Here is a 24708-nt window from a genome sequence, read left to right as displayed (position 1 = left end):
TTCTGCAGCTCTGTGTACTGCATATCTAGCTGTGTGGGTGGCTTCCCTTGGATCCAGTGGGGAACGGGCTGGCTAGGTACAGATTAAGGGCAGGAGCTCCAATGGCTGCTTTACTCCAGTGCGAATTCCTGTTCTTTTTCAGGTTTTTTTCCCCCCCCAGTATGTTCTATATAACTTTATACATACTTATGCTTTTTTTTTTTTTTTTTACTTTTACATTAAACCTGTATTCCTGACCCTATAGTGTTAAATCCACCATGAATCAATGCATCTCTACTTGGAAAGTTCAGTGTCGCAATGCAGAGCGTGGAGACTGTACGTTGCAGCACTAAAACAAAAAGCCCCTCCAGTGGCCACTGTAGGTGTCCCTAGGCTTTTAATGTAAACACTTGATATTCTCTGAAAAGACAGCGTTTATGTAAAAATGCCAGCAGGGACTGTCTATACTCACCAGAACAACTACATTAAGCTGTAGTTGTTCTGGTGACTATAGTGTCCCTTTCATAAACTTCAAAGAACACTCCAAGCATTGTAGCTACAAATCTGACCGCCCTAATTGTATGTGAGTGGTTGAACGTGTATCTGCCATCCTTCATATAATGAGCAACCAATGCAGACTCCCGCATATTTAATGTGGCTCCCTGACACACGCACACCATGTGGAATATCCCGGAAATCACACACAAGCTAACATTCAATGTGTGTCAGATTGTGTGTTGTTAATTTCCAGGATATTACACATGTTCAAATGCCACCAATAACTGCCCCCCTTGTTGTTAATTTCCAGGATATTACACATGTTAAAATGCCACCAATAACTGCCCCCCTCGATGGGTGTTATTTCTGAACAGGGGCCCGGTCAGGTCCCCAGGCCCTTTAAGAGCCTGACCGGGCCCCAGAAGATTCTGCCGGCTGGGAAGGAGGTCACTTCCTCCCAGCTAAAGAAACGGCTGCGTGGGAGGGAGGAGGAGGCAACGGCACTCTGGCTGGCTACATGCTCACTCCCATCAGCCTCAGCCCAGACTAAATGGTTGCTGCAATGTATGTCAGATTGTGTGCATCTTTGTGTCAGGGTGTATTTGTGTGTATGTGCCAGTGTAGGTATCTGTGTGCGTGTGTGTGTATACGCCAATGTGGGTATCTGTGTGTGTGTGTGTGTGTCCATGTGTATCTGTGTGTCAAGGTGTGTGCATGTGTCTGTGTCTTAATAGTGTGTGTAAATAGTCATGTGCATGTGTGGTGCGCATGTGGGGGCGTGCTGAGAGGGCAGAGGGTGCAGCCACCTCCCTGAAATGACCAGCTGCATACACTTGTTTATTTCTAAACATGAATTTTGTTTGATGATTTGTGAATTAGGAATGGGCAAAGTACTAAACATGCATACAATCTGTTGCAATACTGAAGTTGCCCATAAGGTGTCAACATTCATCAGCCTTTTTAAAAAAAAAAAAAAAAACTTTTTTGTTTTTTTCAGTTGAAGGCTAGGTTGATAAAGGTAAAAGTCAGAACCACATAATTATTTTTTAAGCATAAGACAACTACAATGCAGAGGCTACCCTGACCCCTGAGCTAGTGGCTACATTTCTATGCACATTGCGTCTGATCTATGGTGTGACGTGTGGAGGAGGGTTGCTTCCAATTTTAGAATAAATTGCTTTCTGCTAAACTCACTCATAATTTATGTGATGCTACTAGACTACTCACCCAGCCAGCCATGGTCACTGTCCGCAAACTGCCCAGCCTACATTATTATTCTATTGGAATTTCAGGAGTTAGATTCACGAGGAGGAGGGGGTTCAGGATTCATTAAGGTGGAGAAAAGGATGTAGTTGTCATAATCCATAAGGTGGACGATGAAGTTCAATGATGTCAGGATTCAGAAAGTTGGTGGATGGTTGTAGGTGCATCATTTTGTAAGATGAAGGATTAGGTAAAGTGGGAGAGTGATGTTGCAGGATTTAGTAGGGTTGAGGGTGGGTGTAGGTCCGTGATGCAGTAATGTAGAATGGGGGGGGGGGGGGGGGGGGGTAGAAGGCTGCATGCAGGATCTAGTAATGTGGAGGATGGGGTGCAGGGGCAGAATACATTAGGTGGTGGTGGGGTTAGGGTGCATGATTCAGGAAGGTGCAGGGCATTCAATTACATACCTCCCAACACGGAACTCTGAAATAAGAGGGACATTAGGTTAGAAAAGAGAGTCTGAGGGTTTTCCTCTACTAAAATGGGGAAACCTGAGAGGTGTGCAGCAAGGTGGAGATCAGGATTCAGTAAGCTGGAAGTGCAGGAATTGGTAAATTGGAGGAGAGATTACTGGTGCAGAATTCTAGAATTATGATTATTTCTGTTACCTGAATAATAAGTATATACATCAATTGTACTGCTTTTTCTGAATGCTTGTCTCTACTATTTATTCAAACGCCATGTAAACATTGAGAATTTTATCCTTGTAGATTTAAAGCAGATGCTTAGTCATCCATTAGGATCAAGTCCAGAATAAACAGATTCCAGTCCCAATATGCTGGCCCATCCATGGTACTTCTGCTTCTAGTCCCATGTAATATTTAAAGTTAATCAGTTTCGTTGCTCCCACTAACAAATCATGTACACTTTCTCAAGTCTTTCCTTTTTTGTGACCATAAATCTTGATTTTATCAAACCGGTGCTCCCCTTGGCCTCTTTCTATGACAGACAAAGGCCTGGAAGTAAAACAGGGATGTGTATTAAACATTAGGAAAGTAAACATGTAACCTTTATAGTAGAACTGTTAAACAGAGTACGGGAAGAATGTTTTTACTTAATTTACCCTCAGGCGTAGTAGATGTTAAATATACACGTGTTCCTATTTTGCATATAAGTTAATTGAATCTCTGTAAACACTATTAAAGGAACACTATAGTCACCTAAATTACTTTAGCTAAATAAAGCAGTTTTAGTGTATAGATCATTCCCCTGCAATTTCACTGCTCAATTCACCGTCATTTAGGAGTTCAATCACTTTGTTTCTGTCTATGCAGCCCTAGCCACACCTCCCCTGGCTATGATTGACAGAGCCTGCATGAAAAAAAAAACTGGCTTCACTTTCAAACAGATGTAATTTCCCTTAAATAATTGTATCTTAATCTCTAAATTGAACTTTAATCACATACAGGAGGCTCTTGCAGGGTCTAGCAAGCTATTAACATAGCAGGGGATAAGAATCTTAATTAAACAGAACTTGCAATAAAGAAATTCTAAATAGGGCTCTCGTTACAGGAAGTGTTTACGGAAGGCTGTGCAAGTCACATGCAGGGAGGTGTGACTAGGGTTCATAAACAAAGGGATTTAACTCCTAAATGGCAGAGGATTGAGCAGTGAGGCTGCAGGGGCATGTTCTATACATTTTCCTATTAACAATTTAGTGGGACAGTGCTTCTTTATGATATTTTGGAGCATATAATGTTTTGTGTTAATCTCGATGTACTGGTTGAGTAGACACTCTGGGTCGTTAAGAAGGAATACTTAACGTGATGAAATTGCTATGGACACTAATGGAATACTCCTGCTAAATGTTACACTTTTAGAATTTCGCTCCTGAATTACTTTTTATACATGGCTCACACTGACTGTGATTGAAATCAAAGTTGGTTGTTCAATTTATCAATTAGTTCTGCTGAAACTTCAATGTTTTTTATGCAGCATTAACCAACCTCTACTGGCTGTCATTATGACAGCCACTAGAGGTGCATCCACTTCCTATGAAAAAGCATTGTATTGGCGGAGATCGACCTCAATCCACAGCCAAGGAGGCGCAACCAATCGCGGACAGAGCAGCCCGGCGTAGGAAACGAGGTAAGTTAACTCTTGAGGAGTTAACTTTTACCCTGATAGGCTAGGAAGGTGACTAGGGCACTATATCATTTGATAGAAATAACATGCCCACAGCTATTCTTGTTAGAACAGTAACACAAAATAGGACTTGGCTAGTAGCCGGGTCAGGAGCTTCAAGAGTAGCACTAGAACTGTATTATTCAGGACATGACATATAAGGTTAAGCCATTAATCATAAGCAGGGTAAAGGGTAAAGAATTGTGCAGTTTAAATATGTTGCATAAGTCAAGTGAACTTAATAAAATAAAGAAAGCTCACATTGCCTGTTGAACATAATTAGAACACACACAAAAATCAATAACATATGTGCTGGTTGCAAGTTCAACTGAAAATGTGAAAACAAAGGAAGGTATCTAGGCAAAAAATAAACCGTGAAAATACCCCATGAGAGTATGACCTCATCCAAAGCCTAGTCTAGGTAAAAACAGAGCTCTCAACTTCAGACCGGCACTTTGAGTAGGCCAAAGCAGGGCACCACACTAGCAGCGAGCTTTGTATATAGCCGACACCACTTCTCTGTGGACCTGACTTTGAATAGTGCACAAGTCCATTCCCTTCCGGGGTTCTGCGTAGGCACCTGGTTTCTTGTCTGCATCTTTTTCTTTGCTTAATTACCTGCCGCATTCGTGGGTAGTGTAATGAGGTCTTGCCTCGGATGACTCTCAGCCCAGGTAGTCTTCGCAGATAAATCACCACACTGGTTTCCATGGAAGCTCTATGTGCCGACCCTCTCTCCATAAGGTGAGAAGCATGTATTTTTGGGACAGTCGGGCACAGAAGCTTTGGCATATTCAGTCATATAGACTGCTAATACTGTCAGCTGAGGGTTGCATTTCTGGTCCGTAAGCTTTGTAGTCATCTTGTAATGATAGAGCCTTTGCTCCAGAGATCCCTCAGAACTGCCATCTGGTCTGATAAAACCCTAAGGTGAAATGTGTGAAGTGTGTTTTACCATTAAAGTGGGGCCGGTCCACATTGCTATGTGTGGAAGCATAAACCGTGACAGCCATCCGAGACGAACAGAATAGAACAGTGTGTAATAATTATGAGCTTGGATTATGTGTGTGTTTGAGAGGAGTGGCTGCGGAGTTGCCTACTGTTAGAGATATCAGGTGGTGATTAACACCATGTGGTTTATATAGGCCTCTTGGCTTATTATGCTTGTTAAAGGGCTTCGTAGCCCAGTAGGGGATTAATGAGCTTCGTAACCCTGAAGTCCGAGTGGTGCAGGGGGGTTGTTATGGTCACTTTTTTTTCAAAATGGCAACTTATTAAGACATTGGCCTGTTCTCTGGGAGCCAACCAACTCATGTACGTTATTCCTAAAACATATTAGGCATAAAACCTATTACACATTTGGCATAAAACATGTGAAGCAACAAAAACTGTAAGAAGAGTATAACCTTTATCCTTAAACTAAATCAACTTGAGGGAAACCCATTTTGAATGTCATCTGGCTGGGAGGGTTCTTTGTCGCATATACTTCAACCTGGGGATGGAGAGCCTGCTGGAGAGAAGCACGTCCCATTGATAAGTTTGTTTGTTGGTGTCAGCTGAGGTTTGAGTAGCCAGTCCCAAAGATTGGAGGAAACTGTCTGCATTGAACATAGCCATGGGTGTCTGCAGGCATTTTTCCAGGGGGGGGGGGGACATAATTGTAATGACATCCATGCTTGGCCCCTTTTTGACAGTGTCATAAAGGGGAGGAGCATAGTCAGTCATTATCACATAAAGCCAGGGTGAATAGTGTTTTCACAACTATGGTGTCAGGAATACATGTTTGTATTCCTGACCCCATAGTGTTCCTTTAAGCAAATTAAAACATTCTGGTCACCATAACAACTTCATCTAAATGAAAATGCTATGATGCCAGGAGGCCCCTGGGCACTCTCTTTCCTTTAAGGGGTTAAACCGCTCTCAAATGGTCTAACCCCAAAGGCTTCCTCCAGCTCCAGATCTCCAGGTCGCTCAGTGGTATTCGGCTTCTGAAACGGAGTTTCAGGAAGTGCAGATTGACGTCAGGCATGGGTGCCGCTGATTGGCTAGAGTGGTCAGCTGACGCTTTAAGCCAATCGCTAGTTCCCGATTCATACATTTTTTTTATGTTTTTATGAATGGGGAGCTACTGATTGGCTTAGAGTGCCAGCTGACCGTTGTAGCCAATCAACGGCACCCCTACCTAGCGGCCCTCTGTGTATCCTGACACTCAGTAAATAAAAGTGAACATATTAACACTGATATTTTTTTTACCTGGGGAGATGAGAAGGTCCAAAGTTTCCTGCCAGGCCCAGGTACCAAAGCCTTATGATGTGGTGTCCAGAATGAAGTGGAGGGATCACTTCACTTGTCCTTCCTGTTCTAATCTAATTTTCTTCCCCATTTGACACAGTCTTCTTTTTCTTCTGACACGGTCTTCTCTCCTCCTTGGCTCCTTCTGCTCCTTTACCTTTCTGCTACTTCTGCTTATTTTGCGCCCTTCTGCTGCTTTCTCTTTCAGACCCGTCCTGCTCCTTGCAGACCCGTCCTGCTCCTTGCAGACCCGTCCTGCTCCTTGCAGACCCGTCCTGCTCCTTGCAGACCCGTCCTGCTCCTTGCAGACCCGTCCTGCTCCTTGCAGACCCGTCCTGCTCCTTGCAGACCCGTCCTGCTGTCTCCACACCCCCCCATCCCTCACTTACCTGATCTGTAGGCTGCCCATCCCTCACTTACCTGATCTGTAGGTTGCCCCCCATGCTCGCTGGCTGTGCTCTGTGCTGCTCCCCTGCGGATGCAGTCAGGAAAAAAAAGCAGGAATAAGCTGTAGCTTCCTATCCCTGCCTTTCTCCATGCACACGCCACCTACTGGCCGGCACCGGTATTGCAGTTTATTATCACACAAACGAAAAATACCAGCACAAGCTGAAAAATTCAGGGGTGGCAAGTGCCCCCCTGCAGACGCCCATGGACATAGCCATTAACTTGTGACGTTTACCTTGTTTCTCTACTACCAGAGCCCTTGGGGATCCCCGTTTGTATGGGATGTTTGCCTCTCGCAGTTGAGATGTCACCTCTTTGAGTGAAGCTTGCCATTGTAGCCTTGCTCTGCTGAGGTTGTGGAAAAAAGACTGAGGGCTGCTCAAATGCATACGGTGTCTGGCCTTTAACCTGTGATAGGAAAGTGCCTTTGGCAAGCCTAGACTTAAAGCACACAATAACATCCCTCGGTACTGTTTGCCTTATTGTTAGGTCCTCCTGGTAGTCGGTAAGTCCATCCAGCTGCAGTGCTTTAGACTGTTTAGGTGTCAATGTGGCTGCCTTATGAACTGGGGTAATTCTCCATTGTCTATGGAGTCGTGTATTCCCCGTATTTTTAGATTGCGCTGCCGTGTTATTTCTTCTAGGTGTTCTACCTTAGCGCATGTGCTGCACATGTGTTTGATACCTTTTGCAGGTGTGTGTTGGTTGAAGATTGTTGGAGTCCGAGACTTTGGACCTCCTCCTCTGTGGCCTTGATCCTGCCCGTTTGGGTGCTCAGGTCTGTCTTTAGGTTCGCCATTTCTGAGGCAAAGAAGGCTTTGAGGTCTGTCACCATTGTGGTGATGTCTGCTTTTGTGGCCCACTGTGGGTCAGGCTACCTCTGGGAGAAGACTTTGCTGCCGCGGGGAAGAGTCAGGAGCTCCTTCGGATCAAAGTCCCCATCCCCCGAGACTGATGTGGAGCCGCAAGGTGAGTCAGGGAGCATGTCCGCCATTTTGGGCCTAGAGGGCTCTGAGAGCAAGAGGCCAATATCTCGAGTTTGACCTCCGCTGGGACCCCAAAACTTTTGGGAGTGCTTCCCCATATCTTCTCCTCTCTTGTTGGACCTCAGTGGTGATTGTGTCGCTGTGGCAGGTAGGATTTTGGGCTATTTGCCGTTGCTGTGTCGGAGCTCAGGCTGTGTGTGACCGTGCAGTTTGCCAGCCAGCTCCATCCTCCAGTGATTTATTTATTTTATTTTTTAATTGCAATAAAGTTAATCCCTTATAAATTAAATTTATTTTTAAATTCTTTTGCATTATACTTTGCACCACTTGCTGGCTCCATACATACCAGGTGGGGATTATACCACCAAAGCTATTCAATACTAGAGCAGGTCTTTGCTCTACTATATGCAAGTAGTTTCTTTACTCTTATCTCCTATATCGTCAGTCTACTATACATACTGTACCATTGGATATTTCTTCTTGTGCCTTCAAATATTTGACTTCTTGAAGAATGTGTCATCACCACTGCTGAACATATATCCCGAAACTATTATCGTGTTTATCTTTTTTTCTTTTTTCCTCCTAGGTATATGGCATTGTGTAAGACCCTACTGACGTGTGTGTGTGTGTGTGTGTGTGTGTGTATATGTATATATGATTTCACTCAACGGTTTACTTATTTAGGCATGGTTATCTATTGTTTGTTTGATCTATTTTGTATATTCACAAGGTTTTGGAATCCTTGTACAAATGACTGCTGCCTCCTCTGTAGTATATAGTGAGCACCTATATTTGTATCTTTTTGGCAGAAAACCAAAATGGCTGCTCCACGATATTTTCCACTGATATTTTTTATAATACACATTTAGTTTGAAGTTGCCTATATCGTAAACAAATAAGTGCCAGGAAAGCGTTATATTTTTTAAATATATTCAAATTCCACTTATTGTTATAGTAAGATTAACAATCTTAGACACATTTGTCTACAAAATGAAAAATCACTTGGGTGTTGTCTGGATCTATAGAGTTTTGTAACCTTTTACCCGAAATGCTCATGGTAGGTGTATAGCTCAGGTCTCCATTCAAATCGGTGCTGTTCTATGGGATGCATTTTTATGTGTTAAGAACCGAAACCTGGTCATGCTAATTTCGGAATCTAATACAGATGACTCGTGATCTGTAAACTGGTATTTCTGACTTAGTCTACTTTTGCTTTGACGTACTGTAAAAGAAAGTGTATCAAGAATTTTACTGAAAAATGTACGTAGAAGCAAATGTGGAATAACAACGCACAAGAACAATGGTAAATGTCAGTTTATGCTAAGTTAGTATCTAGGCGACACAGCAAATTGTCATATGATGCAAGTATTATTATGTCATTTTCTAGTTTCGTATTTCACAGGTAGTTGTGTTTTTCCACTATGTTCTTTAGGACTGTCTATCTTTGCTTTGCTAGTTGTAAGTTTCCCTACTAGATTGTGAAGTGTATGGGTAGCTGATAGAGAAACTTATGGATCTAGTTTCTTTCAGTGTTTCTTTTTCTGGCTCGGCGTCTTCTCCCCAACTTATTTCTCTTGGTGTCCCCCAAGGTCCCCTACTGTTCTGCATATATACTGCCTCCCTTGGTAAACTCATTAGCTCCTTTGGCTTCCAATATAATTTCTTTGCAGATGACATGCAAATCTATCTGTCCTCTCCTGATCTCTCCCCGGCCCTCTTGACTAGTGTCTCTGACTGCCTCTCTGCTATTTCTAACTGAATGGCTGCCCACTTCCTTAAACTAAACTTGACCAAAACTGAAATTCTGGTCTTTCCTCCCTCAAGTGTTGCTACTCTTGTGTCTGTCTCCTTCCAAGTCAACGGTGCTACCATCAGCTCCACCACGCAGGCTCGCTGCCTAGGTGTTCTCTTTGATTCAGACCTCTCCTTCACGCCTCATGTTCAGTCTATCACCAAATCCTGCCACTTCCATCTCAAAAACATTGCGCGCGTCCGACCCTACTTCACGCCAGATGCAACTAAGGTGCTGGTCCATTCCACTGTCCTTTCTCGTCTTGACTACTGTAATCCGCTTCTCAGTGGTCTTACGTGCTCCCAACTTGCACTGTTACAGTCCATAATGAATGTGGTGGCGATGTGATGTAATTCCAGTAAAATACAAGTTTAGCAGGCTAAGATTGCCACAAGGCATATGTATGTATATGTGTTTGTAGTATCAGTTAGTTAATTACACGTAGCTAAGATACTGTTATCACTGTACTGACCAGGTGCAGGAATGTAAGAACTGGAATTACGCGTCCCTCTCCTTTGTATCAGATGAGCCACGTGGTTAGACCGGATGGATGAGTTTAGACTCTATTTATTAAATAGGTTAAGGGTATGTGTGGGTGTAGTTAATTGTGGGAGGAGCTACAGTGCTATATAAGGAATGTACTCTATGTATTCAGTACTCAGACTTTGCTGTATTTTGGTGACGCTAGTCCCTCTGAGTCCCGATCGGTGATCCAATAAAGAATCTCTTCCTTCCTGAAGAAACCTGTGTCCATCTCTCTGTGCTTGGCTTCCGTCAGTTTCTCCGGTATCATTTGGTGCATTGGCCGGGAAGCTCATCGTTCAACGGTAGCTGAGAGGCAGAGGCGTGAGACGGTCTATCTTTGCCCACGTTCTCTACGGCTGCACCCCTGAACTTCTGCGTGGACCTCCCTTCGTCTCGGCGCCACTGGTCTGTTGTCCAGGAGATCATCGGCCTCTACGTGAGAAGTGCTGGGGTGTCCCCGTCGATGAGTGTGAACTCAGGTTCAGGAACGAGGAGGTAAGACAACTGCTGTTTTAGACGGCAGGACCCACTAGGGGTATACCGATTGTGCGGTAGGCCCAAAGGGGTTTTGAATCTGTGTATCTGCCCCCTCTGTCGGAGGGAAGGAGCGAAGGCGCACCGCTCGATCGAACGCTCTTTAGTCAGACCGTTTGATTTGGTTAGTCAGGCGGGGTCCTGGTGTAAATAGCCCTAGCCGGACACCGGTGTCTTGTCTAGACTAGCGTTCTAGGGTGTATATTACGTTCGCTAGGTCGGAGGGACCGGGAGACTAAGCGGCGCCTGTGTAAATTCGGTTCGCTAGTTCTCATCCTATCTGGGCTAAGTGGGAAGGCGTGTAAATTTGGAACCCACTAGACTTTTGATAGTGCGACTAAGAGGCGCCTGTGTAAATTCGGTTCTCTAGCTCGCTATATATGTGGTGATTGGGCAGTGTGGCTAACCAAAACGGGTGTATATAGTTTTAGGTAGTCCATTCAAGGTACTGGCCAATAGTTTAGTTGGGAATTGTAAATGTGTTAACGATTGTTTTAGTAAAGTGTATATCTTGTTAGATAGCGCGAGCTCAGCCGTCTAGCGAGAGTGTTAATAGTGTGTTGCTGTATTATAGTGCACGGTACCATAACCCTGTATATTTACTGACATTATATAATAAGTACTAATCATTGTCGTCCATTGCATGTTTAACACCATAACCACTAATAATTGTATTGTGACCTTAACTTGTGCTTTGACCTATGCTAACCGTACTGTAACCGCTATTTGTAAAAGACGATGTTACTGGGGTGTGTTATAGACGGGTAATTCGTATATAGAGAATTATAGCGTGGGTGACTGTATAGTTACGCCAAAGGGCATAATATTGATTATATAGTGACTGGTGTAACAGCTGTGTGTGTACGGGAATTCCCTGAGTGTTTATTGTTATTGTGTACGTTTCACTTGGTAACCGTACCACGTGGTGCTGTTGCCAGAGGAAACGGGTGTGACTGTTGAATAGTACGCGTGTATAGTATTCGTTGTCGACGACGTTCCATTGTTAAGTATGGGTGCGTCGCAGTCAACGATTCCGGATCCCTTAGGATGTATGGTTAAGAATTTTAAAAAGGGATTCAAAGTTTGTGATTTTGGGGTAAAGATGTCTCCTGTACGTTTGGTCACTTTGTGTACTAGGGAGTGGCCTACTTTGGTTGCGGCATGGCCGCCACGTGGCAGTTTGGATCCAACTCTGGTACAGCGCTTACACGTGGCTGTATCGGGTAGGCCTGAACTTTACGGCCAGTTTCCTTATATTGACTGTTGGAGACAGGCCGTAAATGACTCGCCAAAATGGCTCCAGACATGCCACGAGGAGCAGTGTCGCCTCATGGTAGCTAGGACTTGCTCGTCCACTAGGACTGGTGTTAGGCCCATTTTGGACACGCCCCCTGAGTCCGAGATCCCTTTGCCGCCCCCTTACTTTCCGTTAAGAAGAAGTGACGCAAACGCAGGAAGTCCTGCACCCCTCCCCTCATTACCCTCATCCACTTCCGCTTCCTCCTCCAGTACAGGATCCACCCCCCCTCGTACTAAATCTCCCCTTCCGGAACCAGAATCCACCCCCATTAGAAACGAATATCCTGATTTGGCGCCACTTCAGACTTCCGGTCAAGCTTCATCTAGCTCGGCTCGAAGTGTTTTATTTACGACCTTTTCCCAAAACCGACCTCCCACATCCCCATACCCTATCTCTCCCCGACCGGAACCCATGACTGACGCCTCTCTACGTAGCCCCATCCAAACCCGACAGTTGACTGGTGCCCAACAATTAAAGCACTATCAGATGCCTCTTCGTCTGAATCCCGGGTCAGCTTATATCGATGCCGCAGGTCAAATGGCACACGCTGACCCAGTCTTCGTATATGTCCCATTTACCACAACCGATCTTTTAAACTGGAAGACCCATAATTCCTCGTATACTGAGAAACCACAAGCTATGACTGATCTGTTCACCTCAATAGTACAGACGCATAATCCGACATGGGCTGATTGCCAGCAGTTACTAATGACTTTATTTAACAATGAGGAAAGGACAAGAATAAATCAAGCAGCCATTAAAGCATTAGAGGATAGAGCCCGTGCTTTGAACCAAGCCAATCCAGCAGCATGGGCCGCGACACACTATCCCAACACCGATCCCGATTGGAACGTAAATGGTGCTGATATGGTTCAACTCAGAGCCTATAGAGACGCTATAATTGCTGGCATGAAAGCCGGAGGAAAGAAAGCCATTAACATGTCGAAGACAGTTGAGGTGATCCAGAAAAGCGATGAAGCGCCCAGTGTCTTTTATGACCGATTATTGGAGGCATACCGCTTGTATACCCCCTTTAATCCGGAAGACGCAGACAATTCCCGAATGGTTAACTCCGCCTTTGTCAGCCAAGCATACGGAGATATTAAGCGCAAGCTACAAAAGTTAGAAGGGTTTGCAGGTATGTCCATCACCCAACTAATGGAGGTAGCAAATAAGGTCTATATGAACAGGGATACAGAAAGTAAGAAAGAGGAAGAGCGCAAGATGCGTAAAAAGGCTGATATGCTAGCGGTAGCGATCGCAGGCGTAGATAAACGGGGCCCAGATAGAGGCAATAATAGATGGAGTAGGGAGCCTTTGAGTAGGGATCAATGCGCGTATTGCAAGGAAGAAGGGCATTGGAGGAACGAATGTCCGCAAAGAGAGCAGTACGAGAGAGACCAACCCAGGGCAGGCTACGGAAACTTTAGAGGTAGAGCGAGAGGTAGAGGAGGCCCCGGAGGGAGTAATGGTTATAGAGGGAGTAATGGGAACAGAGGAAGTGTTAGGGAAGACAGGTATATTCCAGCAGCGCAAAGGTCCCGCGATAGAGAAGGTAGGGACTTTGTAGGATTGGCTGACACTGTCATGGAGGACTATTGATACCGACCGGGCTCCATCCCCCTTGGTCGAGCGGAGCCTATGGTCGATGTATCAATAGGGGGGAAAAGGAGTGCGTTCATGATCGACACTGGTGCTGAACATTCAGTGGTGACTAATCTAGTTGCTCCTCCATCTGGAAGGACTATTACTGTGATAGGAGCAACTGGAAGAAGTGCTGAAAAACCGGTTCTTAAAAGTCGACTCTGTACATTGGGAGGCCACGTAGTAAAACACCAATTCCTTTATATGCCTGAATGTCCAGTCCAATTGCTGGGACGTGATATGCTATCAAAATTACAAGCGCAGATTACGTTCCTACCAAATGGAACAACATCCTTAAAGTTTAATGGACCTTCAGGTATTATGACTTTATCCGTACCAAAGGAAGAAGAGTGGCGACTTTATACAGTGTTGACTAGCCAAAACCCTAGGAGTGATGAGACATTGTTTAACATACCAGGAGTTTGGGCAGAGAACAACCCACCAGGACTGGCCCGCAATATTCCACCAATAAAAATTGAACTGAAACATGGGGTTTATCCAGTGAGCCTAAGACAATATCACATTCCGCAGAAGGCTAAGAAGAACATCCAATCCTATCTGGATAAGTTCATACGGTATGGTATCCTAAAATTCTGTACTTCCCCCTGGAACACCCCATTGCTGCCTGTTCAAAAGCCCGGTACAGATGAGTATCGACCTGTACAGGACTTAAGAGCAGTCAATGATGCGGTTGTTAGCATACATCCAGTTGTACCCAATCCATATAACCTGCTTGCTTTAATTCCGGGCGGGGCTACTTACTTCACAGTCTTAGATCTCAAAGATGCCTTCTTTTGCCTCCGAATTGCCGCAGAAAGCCAATGTATTTTCGCTTTCCAATGGGAGAACGCTGTAACGGGCTCAAAACGCCAAATGACTTGGACAAGACTGCCCCAAGGGTTTAAAAATTCACCTACCCTATTTGGTTCAGCTCTAAGTCAAGATCTACTGGATTTCGAGTCTATCCCAGGAGAATGTGTATTGTTACAATATGTAGATGACTTGTTGATAGCAGCAGTTACAAAAGAAAAATGTCAGCAAGCAACGCACGATCTACTACATATTCTCTGGAAGGCAGGATACAAGGTGTCCAGGAAGAAGGCTCAGTTGTGTTTGCCAACTGTCAAGTATCTGGGATTCCATATCTCTGAAGGTCAAAGGATTATGGGGCCAGAGAGAAAAGAAGCTGTCTGCCAAATACCAATACCCAAGAATAGAAGACAAGTGCGAGAATTCTTGGGGGCAGCAGGCTTCTGTAGGATATGGATTCCCAGCTATGCGATACTGGCAAAACCTCTGTACGCAGCCATCAAAGGTACAGAGCACGACCCCTTCTTATGGACCCAAGAACAGCAAACGGCATTTGAAGATGTGAAGAAGGCTTTGATGAGTGCCCCAGCATTAGGTCTACCTGATCACACACGACCATTCTACTTATATGTACACGAGCAAAGAAGAATGGCTGTGGGAGTATTGACACAGTACTTGGGATCATGGCAAAGACCTGTTGCCTACATGTCTAAGCAACTGGATGCAGTGGCCAGCGGACTTCCACCTTGTCTAAGAGCCGTAGCTGCAGCCGCCCTGCTAGTAGCTGAAGCCGATAAACTCACTCTGGGTCAAGAACTTTATGTACGAGTCCCACATGCAGTACAGACGTTGTTGGATTACAAAGGAAATCATTGGTTTAGTAACAGCCGTATGACCAAGTATCAAGCAATGTTGTGTGAAAACCCAAGAGTGCATTTAGAGACTGTAAACACCTTAAATCCAGCTACCCTTTTGCCGCAACCTACTGAAAGTCAACATGATTGTTTGGAAGTAATGGATGAAGTATTTTCAAGTAGACCAGATCTTCGTGATTTTCCCATCCAGAACCCCGATGTTCAATATTACACCGACGGCAGTAGTTATGTGAAAGAAGGGATCCGCTATGCAGGATATGCAGTGACAACAATAGACAAGGTGATAGAAGCTCGGCCACTGGCGAAAGGAACATCAGCACAAAAGGCAGAATTAATAGCACTAACACGAGCGTTACAATTGGCTGAAGGTTTAAGAGTAAATATCTATACGGACTCTAAGTATGCGTTTTTAACCACTCATGCCCACGGAGCTTTGTATAAAGAAAGAGGACTACTGAATTCAGAAGGCAAAGAAATCAAGTACGCAGCTGAAATCCTACAACTATTGGAAGCAGTGTGGGAGCCGAAAGAAGTCGGTATCATACATTGTCGAGCGCATCTGAGAGGAGATGGTGATGTAACCAAGGGAAATCGGATGGCAGATAGTGCAGCTAAGCGTGCTGCTGAATCAGGAAGACAGGAGTATGTGGGGCATATAGCTGCTCTTATACCAACTCCACTGTCCCAATGGACTCCAGTTTATACAGCTCAAGAAGAGGAGTGGTTAAAGACTGAACCGGGAAAGTATTTGGAGAACAAGTGGTATCAGCTAGAAGATGGAAGAATAGTCATACCAGCATCACTAGCGGTAGAAATTGTCCAAAATTATCACAACGGGACACATTCTGGGAGAGACAGTACTGAAGAATCTCTCAGGAAACATTTCTACATACCAAGATTGTCCAACTTGACTCAGGCCATTGTACGCAGATGTGTAACGTGTGCTAAGAATAATGCAAGACAAGGACCAGTAAAGCCACCAGGAGTCCAGTTTATGGGGGGACTCCCCATGTCCGATCTACAAATAGACTTTACAGTAATGCCTAAATCGGGCGGACATCGTTACCTGTTGGTAATTGTGTGCACCTATTCAGGCTGGGTAGAAGCATGTCCTACTCGTACAGAGAAAGCAGGAGAAGTTGTAAGATTCCTGCTACGAGAAATAATACCCCGATATGGACTACCCTGTTCTATAGGATCGGACAATGGTCCAGCTTTTGTTCATCAGTGCCTACAACAACTGACTCATATGCTTGGTATAAAGTGGAGGCTTCATACTGCATATAGACCCCAGAGTTCTGGTAAGGTAGAGAGAATGAATAGAACTATAAAGAACCAGTTGGCTAAAATGTGTCAGGAAACCCAACTTAAGTGGAACGTTCTCTTACCCATGGCTTTATTGCGAATCCGCAGTACCCCTACCAGAAGGATGGGCCTCTCTCCTTTTGAAATCATGTATGGGCGACCACCTCCCGTACTTGGTAACTTAAGGGGGGACTTGAGTCAGTTGGGAGAAGGAATTACCCGGCAGCAGGTTGTAGAGTTGGGTAAGACTATGGAGGAGGTACAGAAATGGGTACAAGATAGATTACCTGTGAATATTTATCCCCTTGTTCATAGTTATCATCCAGGAGACCAAGTGTGGATTAAAGAGTGGAATAATGTACCGTTAGGGCCCAAGTGGAGAGGTCCTTATGTTGTTCTTTTGTCTACCCCTACAGCGATAAAAGTAGCCGAAGTAACTCCGTGGATACATCACTCCAGGGTTAAACCAGCAGCAGTCGATTCTTGGCAAATTACAGCAGATCCAGAGAATCCCTGCAAGATCCGGTTGAAACGCACTACTCAGTCGGAGTAACGAGGAATTATTGTGGATTACAAATTTTATTGTTACAGGTGTGAGTGAGAAGGCCATAATAAAGCCTGTCCGCTTACCAACACATAGTGTATAAGCCAGGAAAGTCTCGAAGGGACACCTGTGAAGACGAGCAGAACTCCATTCCCTGCAGCCCTCACATCCTGGAAGCTGAGGTTCCATCGCACGGACGAAGACTGAGGATGACGGCGAAAGATGTGCTTTTGATTGTGTTTATTTATATGTGTTTTTATATTCAGGAAGGTAGAGGTACCGACACTCCTAGCTGTGAGGTATGCATTAAGACTACGAGAACAGGTAACCATATTTCCCAAACCCTAATTTGGCATTCACAATACGAATGTAAAGGAGAGGTATCAAGATGTAGATACCTAAATATAGACTATAGTGTGTGCCATTTAGGAGTAGGAGAACCTAAGTGCTTCAGTCCAGAGTATCAACCTCGTACAATTTGGTTGACTCTCAGGAATGGAGATCCTCAGGGGACCCTAATTAATAAGACGGTGTTAGAATCCGTACATTCTTCGGGTGTTCTGCTATTTGATGCATGTAAGGCGATATCAAGTGGTAGAAAACCGTGGAATGTATGTGGGGATCTTAGATGGGAGAGGACGTATGGGTCTAATGATAAATATATTTGTCCCAGTGGTAAAAATAAATATGTGAGTCCTAGATGCCCAAATAAAGACTATAACTTTTGTCCATATTGGTCTTGTGTGGGGTGGGCGACTTGGGGACAGACAGTAGATAAAGACATGATAGTGACTAAGTTGCCGACTAGCCCTTATTGTAAGTCTATGGAATGCAACCCAGTCCATATACTTATTAATAACCCCGACAAGTTCCTAGATAAGTATGGAAATTTATTTGGGTTTCAGATATACGGGACGGGTTTAGATCCTGGGACATTATTGTTTATAGGAATAGAGACTGATACGGTATCCTCCCAGACTCATCAAGTATACCATTCCTTTTATGAAGAGATGAGTATAGATAATAAGATCCCCCATAACGCTAAAAACCTGTTCATTGACCTAGCTGAAAGTATTGCCGGTAGTCTTAATGTTACCAACTGCTATGTGTGTGGAGGTACTAACATGGGAGACCAATGGCCTTGGGAAGCAAAGGAGGTAATGTCCGGTTCTGAGGCAGTTGACCAACTAATATCTACACAAGCCGATTATCATTTGAGTGTTAGAGGTAGATCTGAGTGGAGATTAAAGACCTCCATCATAGGTTATGTTTGCATAGCAAGGAAAGGAATAATGTATAATACTTCTGTAGGAGAATTAACTTGTCTAGGGCAAAAAGCTTATGATGATGATACTAAAAATACAACTTGGTGGTCGGCTTCAAATGTCTCAGAACCATCTAACCCGTTTGCTAGATATGCCAATTTAAAGGATGTGTGGTTTGATCTATCCATCACATCTACCTGGAGAGCCCCAGCAAATTTGTACTGGATCTGTGGTAAGAAAGCCTATTCGGAGTTGCCACAGGACTGGGAAGGGGCATGTGTGTTGGGTATGCTCAAACCATCCTTCTTCTTGTTACCGATTGAAACAGGTGAGACTTTAGGTGTTAAAGTGTATGATGTGAATCATAGGAAGAAAAGGGGACCCTTAGAGATAGGCACCTGGGAAGATAATGAATGGCCTCCCCAGCGTGTCATGGATTATTATGGGCCAGCCACGTGGGCGGAAGATGGTACCTTTGGTTATAGAACCCCAATTTATATGCTCAACCGTATTATAAGATTACAGGCGGTGGTTGAGATTATTACTAATGAGACCTCACAAGCACTCAATCTTCTAGCGAGGCATAATACCAGGATGAGGACAGCAGTGTACCAAAATAGATTAGCCTTGGATTACCTTTTGGCAGTAGAGGGAGGTGTATGTGGGAAGTTTAACCTGAGCAATTGCTGTCTTCAAATAGATGACGAAGGGCAAGCAATAGCTGAGCTTACTAGCCATATGGTTAAACTAGTGCATGTGCCTACTCAGGTATGGAAAGGGTACGATCCAAGTGGTTGGTTTGGTAGCTGGTATGAGTGGTTTGGAGGGCTTAAGGCAGTGGTAGGTGGAGTCCTACTGATTTTACTGTTGTGTCTACTCCTACCGTGTCTTATACCCTTAGTAGTTAGGTCTGTGCAAAGCCTGATAGGAAGTATAGCAGAGAGGAAGGCTGCTGCACAGATAATGGCGATATATAAGTATAAGGCTCTAGATCAAGGAGAACCAATGCAGGAAGATGAGTGTTAAAAGATTCACATCATAAGATAAGTCTGGTCTGGTTCATGGTAACCTGAGGTATATGCAAACCAAGGTTAAGTGATGCCTCAAGTAATTGTGAAATATCAGAGGCATCAAAGGGGGGAATGTGATGTAATTCCAGTAAAATACAAGTTTAGCAGGCTAAGATTGCCACAAGGCATATGTATGTATATGTGTTTGTAGTATCAGTTAGTTAATTACACGTAGCTAAGATACTGTTATCACTGTACTGACCAGGTGCAGGAATGTAAGAACTGGAATTACGCGTCCCTCTCCTTTGTATCAGATGAGCCACGTGGTTAGACCGGATGGATGAGTTTAGACTCTATTTATTAAATAGGTTAAGGGTATGTGTGGGTGTAGTTAATTGTGGGAGGAGCTACAGTGCTATATAAGGAATGTACTATATGTATTCAGTACTCAGACTTTGCTGTATTTTGGTGACGCTAGTCCCTCTGAGTCCCGATCGGTGATCCAATAAAGAATCTCTTCCTTCCTGAAGAAACCTGTGTCCATCTCTCTGTGCTTGGCTTCCGTCAGTTTCTCCGGTATCAGCGAGGTTAATCTTCCTGTCCACCCCCACCGCCTACACCTCATCCTTTTGTCATTTCCTATCTTGGCTTCCTGTAAGATATAGGGCTCAATTTAAAATTCTGGTTCTTGCTTTCTAATCTTTACATAATTCTGCTCCCACCTAAATATCCTCCCTGATACACAAGTATGTCCCGTCTAGGCCCTTACGCTCTGCTGAAGACTTACGTCTATCTTCTGTCTGTACTCCCACCTCTGATGCTCGCCTTTAAGACTTCTCGAGGGCTGCACCGTTCCTGTGGAACTCGCTTCCCTCCTCCGTTAGATGCTCACCCAGTCTCCACTCTTTCAAAAAATCATTAAAAACCCACTTCTTCATAAAAGCTTATCAAATAAACTGTTAATAGCTCCCGACTGATTTATCCCTTGCAACTGTCATTAGTCTCTCTTGATTCTTTTATTGTCTCTTACTTTCTGGTTTTCTTGTTCCCTTTCTCTCGAATTCCCTGTGGATGCTAAAACACGACTGTGTTGCTTACTTGTTCAAATTTCAAGCTCAGGGGGATGTGCAGGTCTTGTGCGATGTTAGACATTTCCCAGCTAGCATGGAAACGAAATTTTGCTATTGTCACTTGTGTAGCAAATCTTTGATAAACCCCAACTAATGAGGAATTGGCTCTTAATACTTTGGAAATCCTACATGTGCGTTGTGCTATCTTGCCCCACATATTGGTTGCTGATTCTCAGCTTGTTGATATCTAGTGGGTAACACTGTAAAACTTGTATCAGCCTGAACAGTCTGTCCAGTGTTGTCCATTCCTCGTAATACTTTCAGCCTTCATGACTGTTTTGTTAGTGGTGATGGAAAAGGATAAAATGGAGGGCTGCAATCAATTTAGTCAGTGGCAATGCCCCAACCTCAGTGATGGGATAAAATATGCCAAACAAATGGGTCTTCCTTGAATCACTTGAATGCCTTAGCATTAATATTGTCTCTCTCAGCGCATAGGAGGAGGATTTGAACAAGAATGGGATCTTGTCACTTGTGAATGACATTTGAGTTCTTGGTGTGTCACATCTGCACTTAAGATGTTTTAGGATGTACAGCAGGGGTGCGCAAAAGGTAGATCCCCAAATGTAGAACTACAACTCCCATGATGCTTTGCATGCCTTTAGAATGCCAAAGCATCATGGAAATTGTAGTTTTAAAACATCTGGGGCTCTAATCTATCTTTTGGGCACCACTGACGCACAGAGTTCCTCATACAGCTCTGATCCATATTGCAGACCTAGTGCACGGTCTGACCTGCTATCCTACATGCACTGCCTGTTAGCCTATAGTGGGTGTGCGTTATATAAGGTAAATGTATTAATGTAAATTGTATTGTTTGAGCATCACATGTTTCAGGTGATTTGTAAATAGTTTTGTATCATTTTAAAGTGACCATAGGAATGTTTTTGGACTATAAAGTATTGCCAGATTCACTGTATTTGGAAAGTCCATGCAAAGTGTGCCACAAGTTTTATTTTTATATATATATATATATCTCATTGTATATGCTGCATTCTGTAAACTATTAAACCAAATATTGCCCTATACAAACTTTTCATTTGTATGACCTGATCTATTGCTTGTTTGAGCAGTGCATGCTCACCCACTTTATACATAATATATGTCTAGGAAAGCACTGATGATTTGGCAGCCCTATGGTATTTTTTTTTATCGATGATAAGGGGGATTATCAGATTAAAACTGTTCATATTAAAGAAGCAGCACTGTTTACTTCTCTCTGCAAATTACATCCGTTTGTCAGAGTATCGCATGCTTTAAAGTATGATGATTTCATTCTAGTAATGGGGAATGAGAGATCTGTAAGTATTCAGGAAAAAAAAAAAGAACATTTTTAAATTGCTGCAATTTCCAGTGAAGCACGCAGTATGTTCACATTATTTTTATTTCACGCATTGGCCTTCCTTTAAGCTTTTATGCATGTTATAGAATACATGAATTATACACACGCCTGAAGCTCTGTATGTATGATCCTCACAGATACATTTATTAACCACTTGTGGTTCTGTTCCATTACAGGTTGAAGCATGGCTCCCTTCCTGCGTATCGCCTTTAATACCTATGAGCTGGGCCCAATGCCAGCTCAGTCCGAGCAAATCCAACCATTCTGTGCCATAAAGGTGAAGGAGTCGCTCGCTACAGGTACTGGTACCCCACATGTTTTGTTTTGTTTTTTTTAAATCTTAGATCTGTCATTGCAGGGGTGTTCCCAGAACTCAGGTGCAGACACTTTTACACATACAGCTGGCAAAGAGAATAGGAGATCCCTGAAAGCTCTGTAGATGCCCTGGGGACTGTTTCCTAACCATTTAGGTCTATGCTATGTGGCAGGACCTGTGATATATCACTTAGCTGTTGGCAGACGTTCCCTAATAAAGAAATCATAAGGTACCGGCAGACAGAGCAACCCTAGAGCAGGGGGAGTATACACCTTGACTTTACCCCATAAGGACAGAGCTCAGCTAGTGATTGTGTGACTGTTTTGTTTTCTTCCTGTGTTTCTATATATGTATGTGTGTACGCAAGTGTACATGCATACAGTGCCGTCTACTAATATTGTCACCCTTGGTAAATATGAGCTAAGAAAAATTATCTGTATTGTTTAACCTGTGTGCTACCTCCCTTTGCCAAGAATACAGCTCCGAGTCTTCTCCTATGAGGCTGGAGAATACATGGCGAGGGATCTGGGACCATTCCAACATACAGAATTTCTCCAGATCTTTTCAATCTCGAGGTTGACACTGGTGGACTCTCCTCTTTAGTTCACCCAACAGGTTTCCTATGGGCTTTAAGTCAGGGGACTGGGATGATCATGGCAGGACCTTGATTTTGTGGTCTGTAAAGCGTTTTGTGTTTTTGTTTTTTGTTTTTTTTTAATGTATATTTTGGATCATTGTCCTGTTAAAATAGTCAACCACTGTCCATTTAAAGCTTTCTGGCAGAGACAGTCAGGTGTTTATTTGATAGAGTCCATGATACCATGTATTATGACAAAATACCCAGGTCCTCTGGCAGAAAAAACCCAACCTCAAAACATAAAAGAGCTACCACCATATTTAATGGCCATGAGGTACTTTTCCATATGTCTACCTCTCTTTGTGCGCCAATCCCACCTCTGGTGTTTATTGCCAAAAAAGCTCTATTTTAGTTTCATGTGACCATAGAACCCGATCCCATTTGAAGTTCCAGTAGTGCCTGGCAAACTGAAGACGCTTGTGTTTTATTTTATTTTTTTTGGATAAGAGTAAAAACTTTCTTTTCTTAAACCCCTTCCAGACAATTGTTGCAGCCTTCTTTGCTCATATTTACCAAGGGTGCCATTAATAGTAGTGGAGGGCACAGTACATACAGGCATGTCATGCTTTCAAATCTTTTAATGTGTGGATGATGAACACATCCATGTATTATGCTCCATAATGCACAGTATAACTGCCATAATGCAGTACAGAGTCCCTAATATGATGGTAGTGCCAGGGTCAGGGCATGACAAACTGGGTCCGGGGGGGCCAAACTGCTCAGAGAGACTTGGGGCCAGGGAGATATGGCTATAGTTCCAATGTGTGCATATAGATCTAGATAGATATAGATGTGCACCTGCGGGTTTCCGACTGCCTGTAGACTGTGAGGGGGACCCAGCCAACGCCATTTGCGCTTTCCAACTGCTATTTTCTCCAACTCACATAAGCCCCTCGGCCATCAGATCATTGCCAGGGGTAACCATGGCAACGCGCTGTGCGGCACTCACACCGGGCTCGCGAGAGTTTGAGAGGAGCAGCTGTGAACTCAAAATGACGTTGGTTGGGTCCCCTCACAGTAAACAGCGGCTGGCAGTAGACAGAATGCCACCGGACCACCAGGGAATACAATTAAATTTATTAAAATACATTTTTAAAAAAAATGCTTTTTTGTTTTTTGTTTTTTTGTTCCCACAGAATGCAGCCCCTATTTTACACAAAATATTTACACACACACACACACACACACACACACACACACTACATCCACTACACAAACACGTCATTCACTATACACACATTGCATCCACTACAGAAGCATACTCTCTATTCACTATACAAATTGCATACATTACACATACACTATCCGCGCACACACTGCACTTCATCCACTCCACACACTGCATCCATGTGAGAGGTCTTAGGATAGGCCCCTAGCTCAGACTCTGGGGCGGGCCCTGGGAGCCAGGATATAGGTGTCCTGATCTACTGAGATCTGCAATATGCATTCATTCTCCCAAGCTGAGTTAAGGAGTATAACTCTCAGTAAACTTGGGCAGGCTTGAGCATTTTTCTACTTGTGCTGCACTGATAAAAAATAAACCCTATTTGTGATGTTTATTCTATGCTATGCATGTGTTCTTGAGACTTTATTTTCCCGTGATACACTTTATTATATATAATATATTTATACTAATCGTTATAATACATTATGTTCACAAAAGTACCAGGGCAAGAAGGATTGATGAATATTTTAATGCATGGATGTCTTCTGTTGTTTTTGATTATAAAACCAGTCTTTGGTGAATAACTTTGAATACAATGGGCTGGATTCAGGGTTTATATGTGTTCATGTATGTGTGCTCTGGTGTAGATAAAATAATAACGTATGCATTTGTCACACCCAGACAGAGGTAAAACTTTGGTCCAGAAAAAGCCTACCATGTATCCAGACTGGAAGTCCTCATTTGATGCCCATATTCATGAGGGTCGGGTTATCCAGATAGTCTTGATGAAAGCGCCTGAAGACCCACTGTCCGAGGCCACTGTGGGGGTCTCTGTTCTGGCCGAGCGCTGCAAAAAGGGCAACGGGAAATCGGAGTTCTGGGTAAGGATTGGAGTCTGCAATGGTGCTAGATGTAATATTTTAAT

The 24708-nt window shown here is 43.7% G+C and overlaps 1 protein-coding gene across 2 annotated transcripts in view; it reads left to right on the top strand.

The window, feature by feature from the left end:
• The window catches only part of PRKCD (protein kinase C delta), a 69315-nt gene that overhangs the window by 29927 nt on the left and 14680 nt on the right, over nucleotides 1-24708 (top strand). For both annotated transcript variants that reach the window (XM_063426491.1, XM_063426492.1), the window contains 2 exons: nucleotides 21842-21964; nucleotides 24465-24664. In XM_063426491.1, coding sequence (XP_063282561.1) covers nucleotides 21850-21964; nucleotides 24465-24664 — 315 coding nt within the window. In that variant the 5' untranslated portion in view covers nucleotides 21842-21849. The remainder of the gene's footprint in view (nucleotides 1-21841; nucleotides 21965-24464; nucleotides 24665-24708) is intronic.

Source organism: Pelobates fuscus, chromosome 7 (assembly GCF_036172605.1).
Source record: "Pelobates fuscus isolate aPelFus1 chromosome 7, aPelFus1.pri, whole genome shotgun sequence".
NCBI lineage: Eukaryota > Metazoa > Chordata > Amphibia > Anura > Pelobatidae > Pelobates > Pelobates fuscus.
This window is presented reverse-complemented; position numbering and strand designations above follow the sequence as displayed.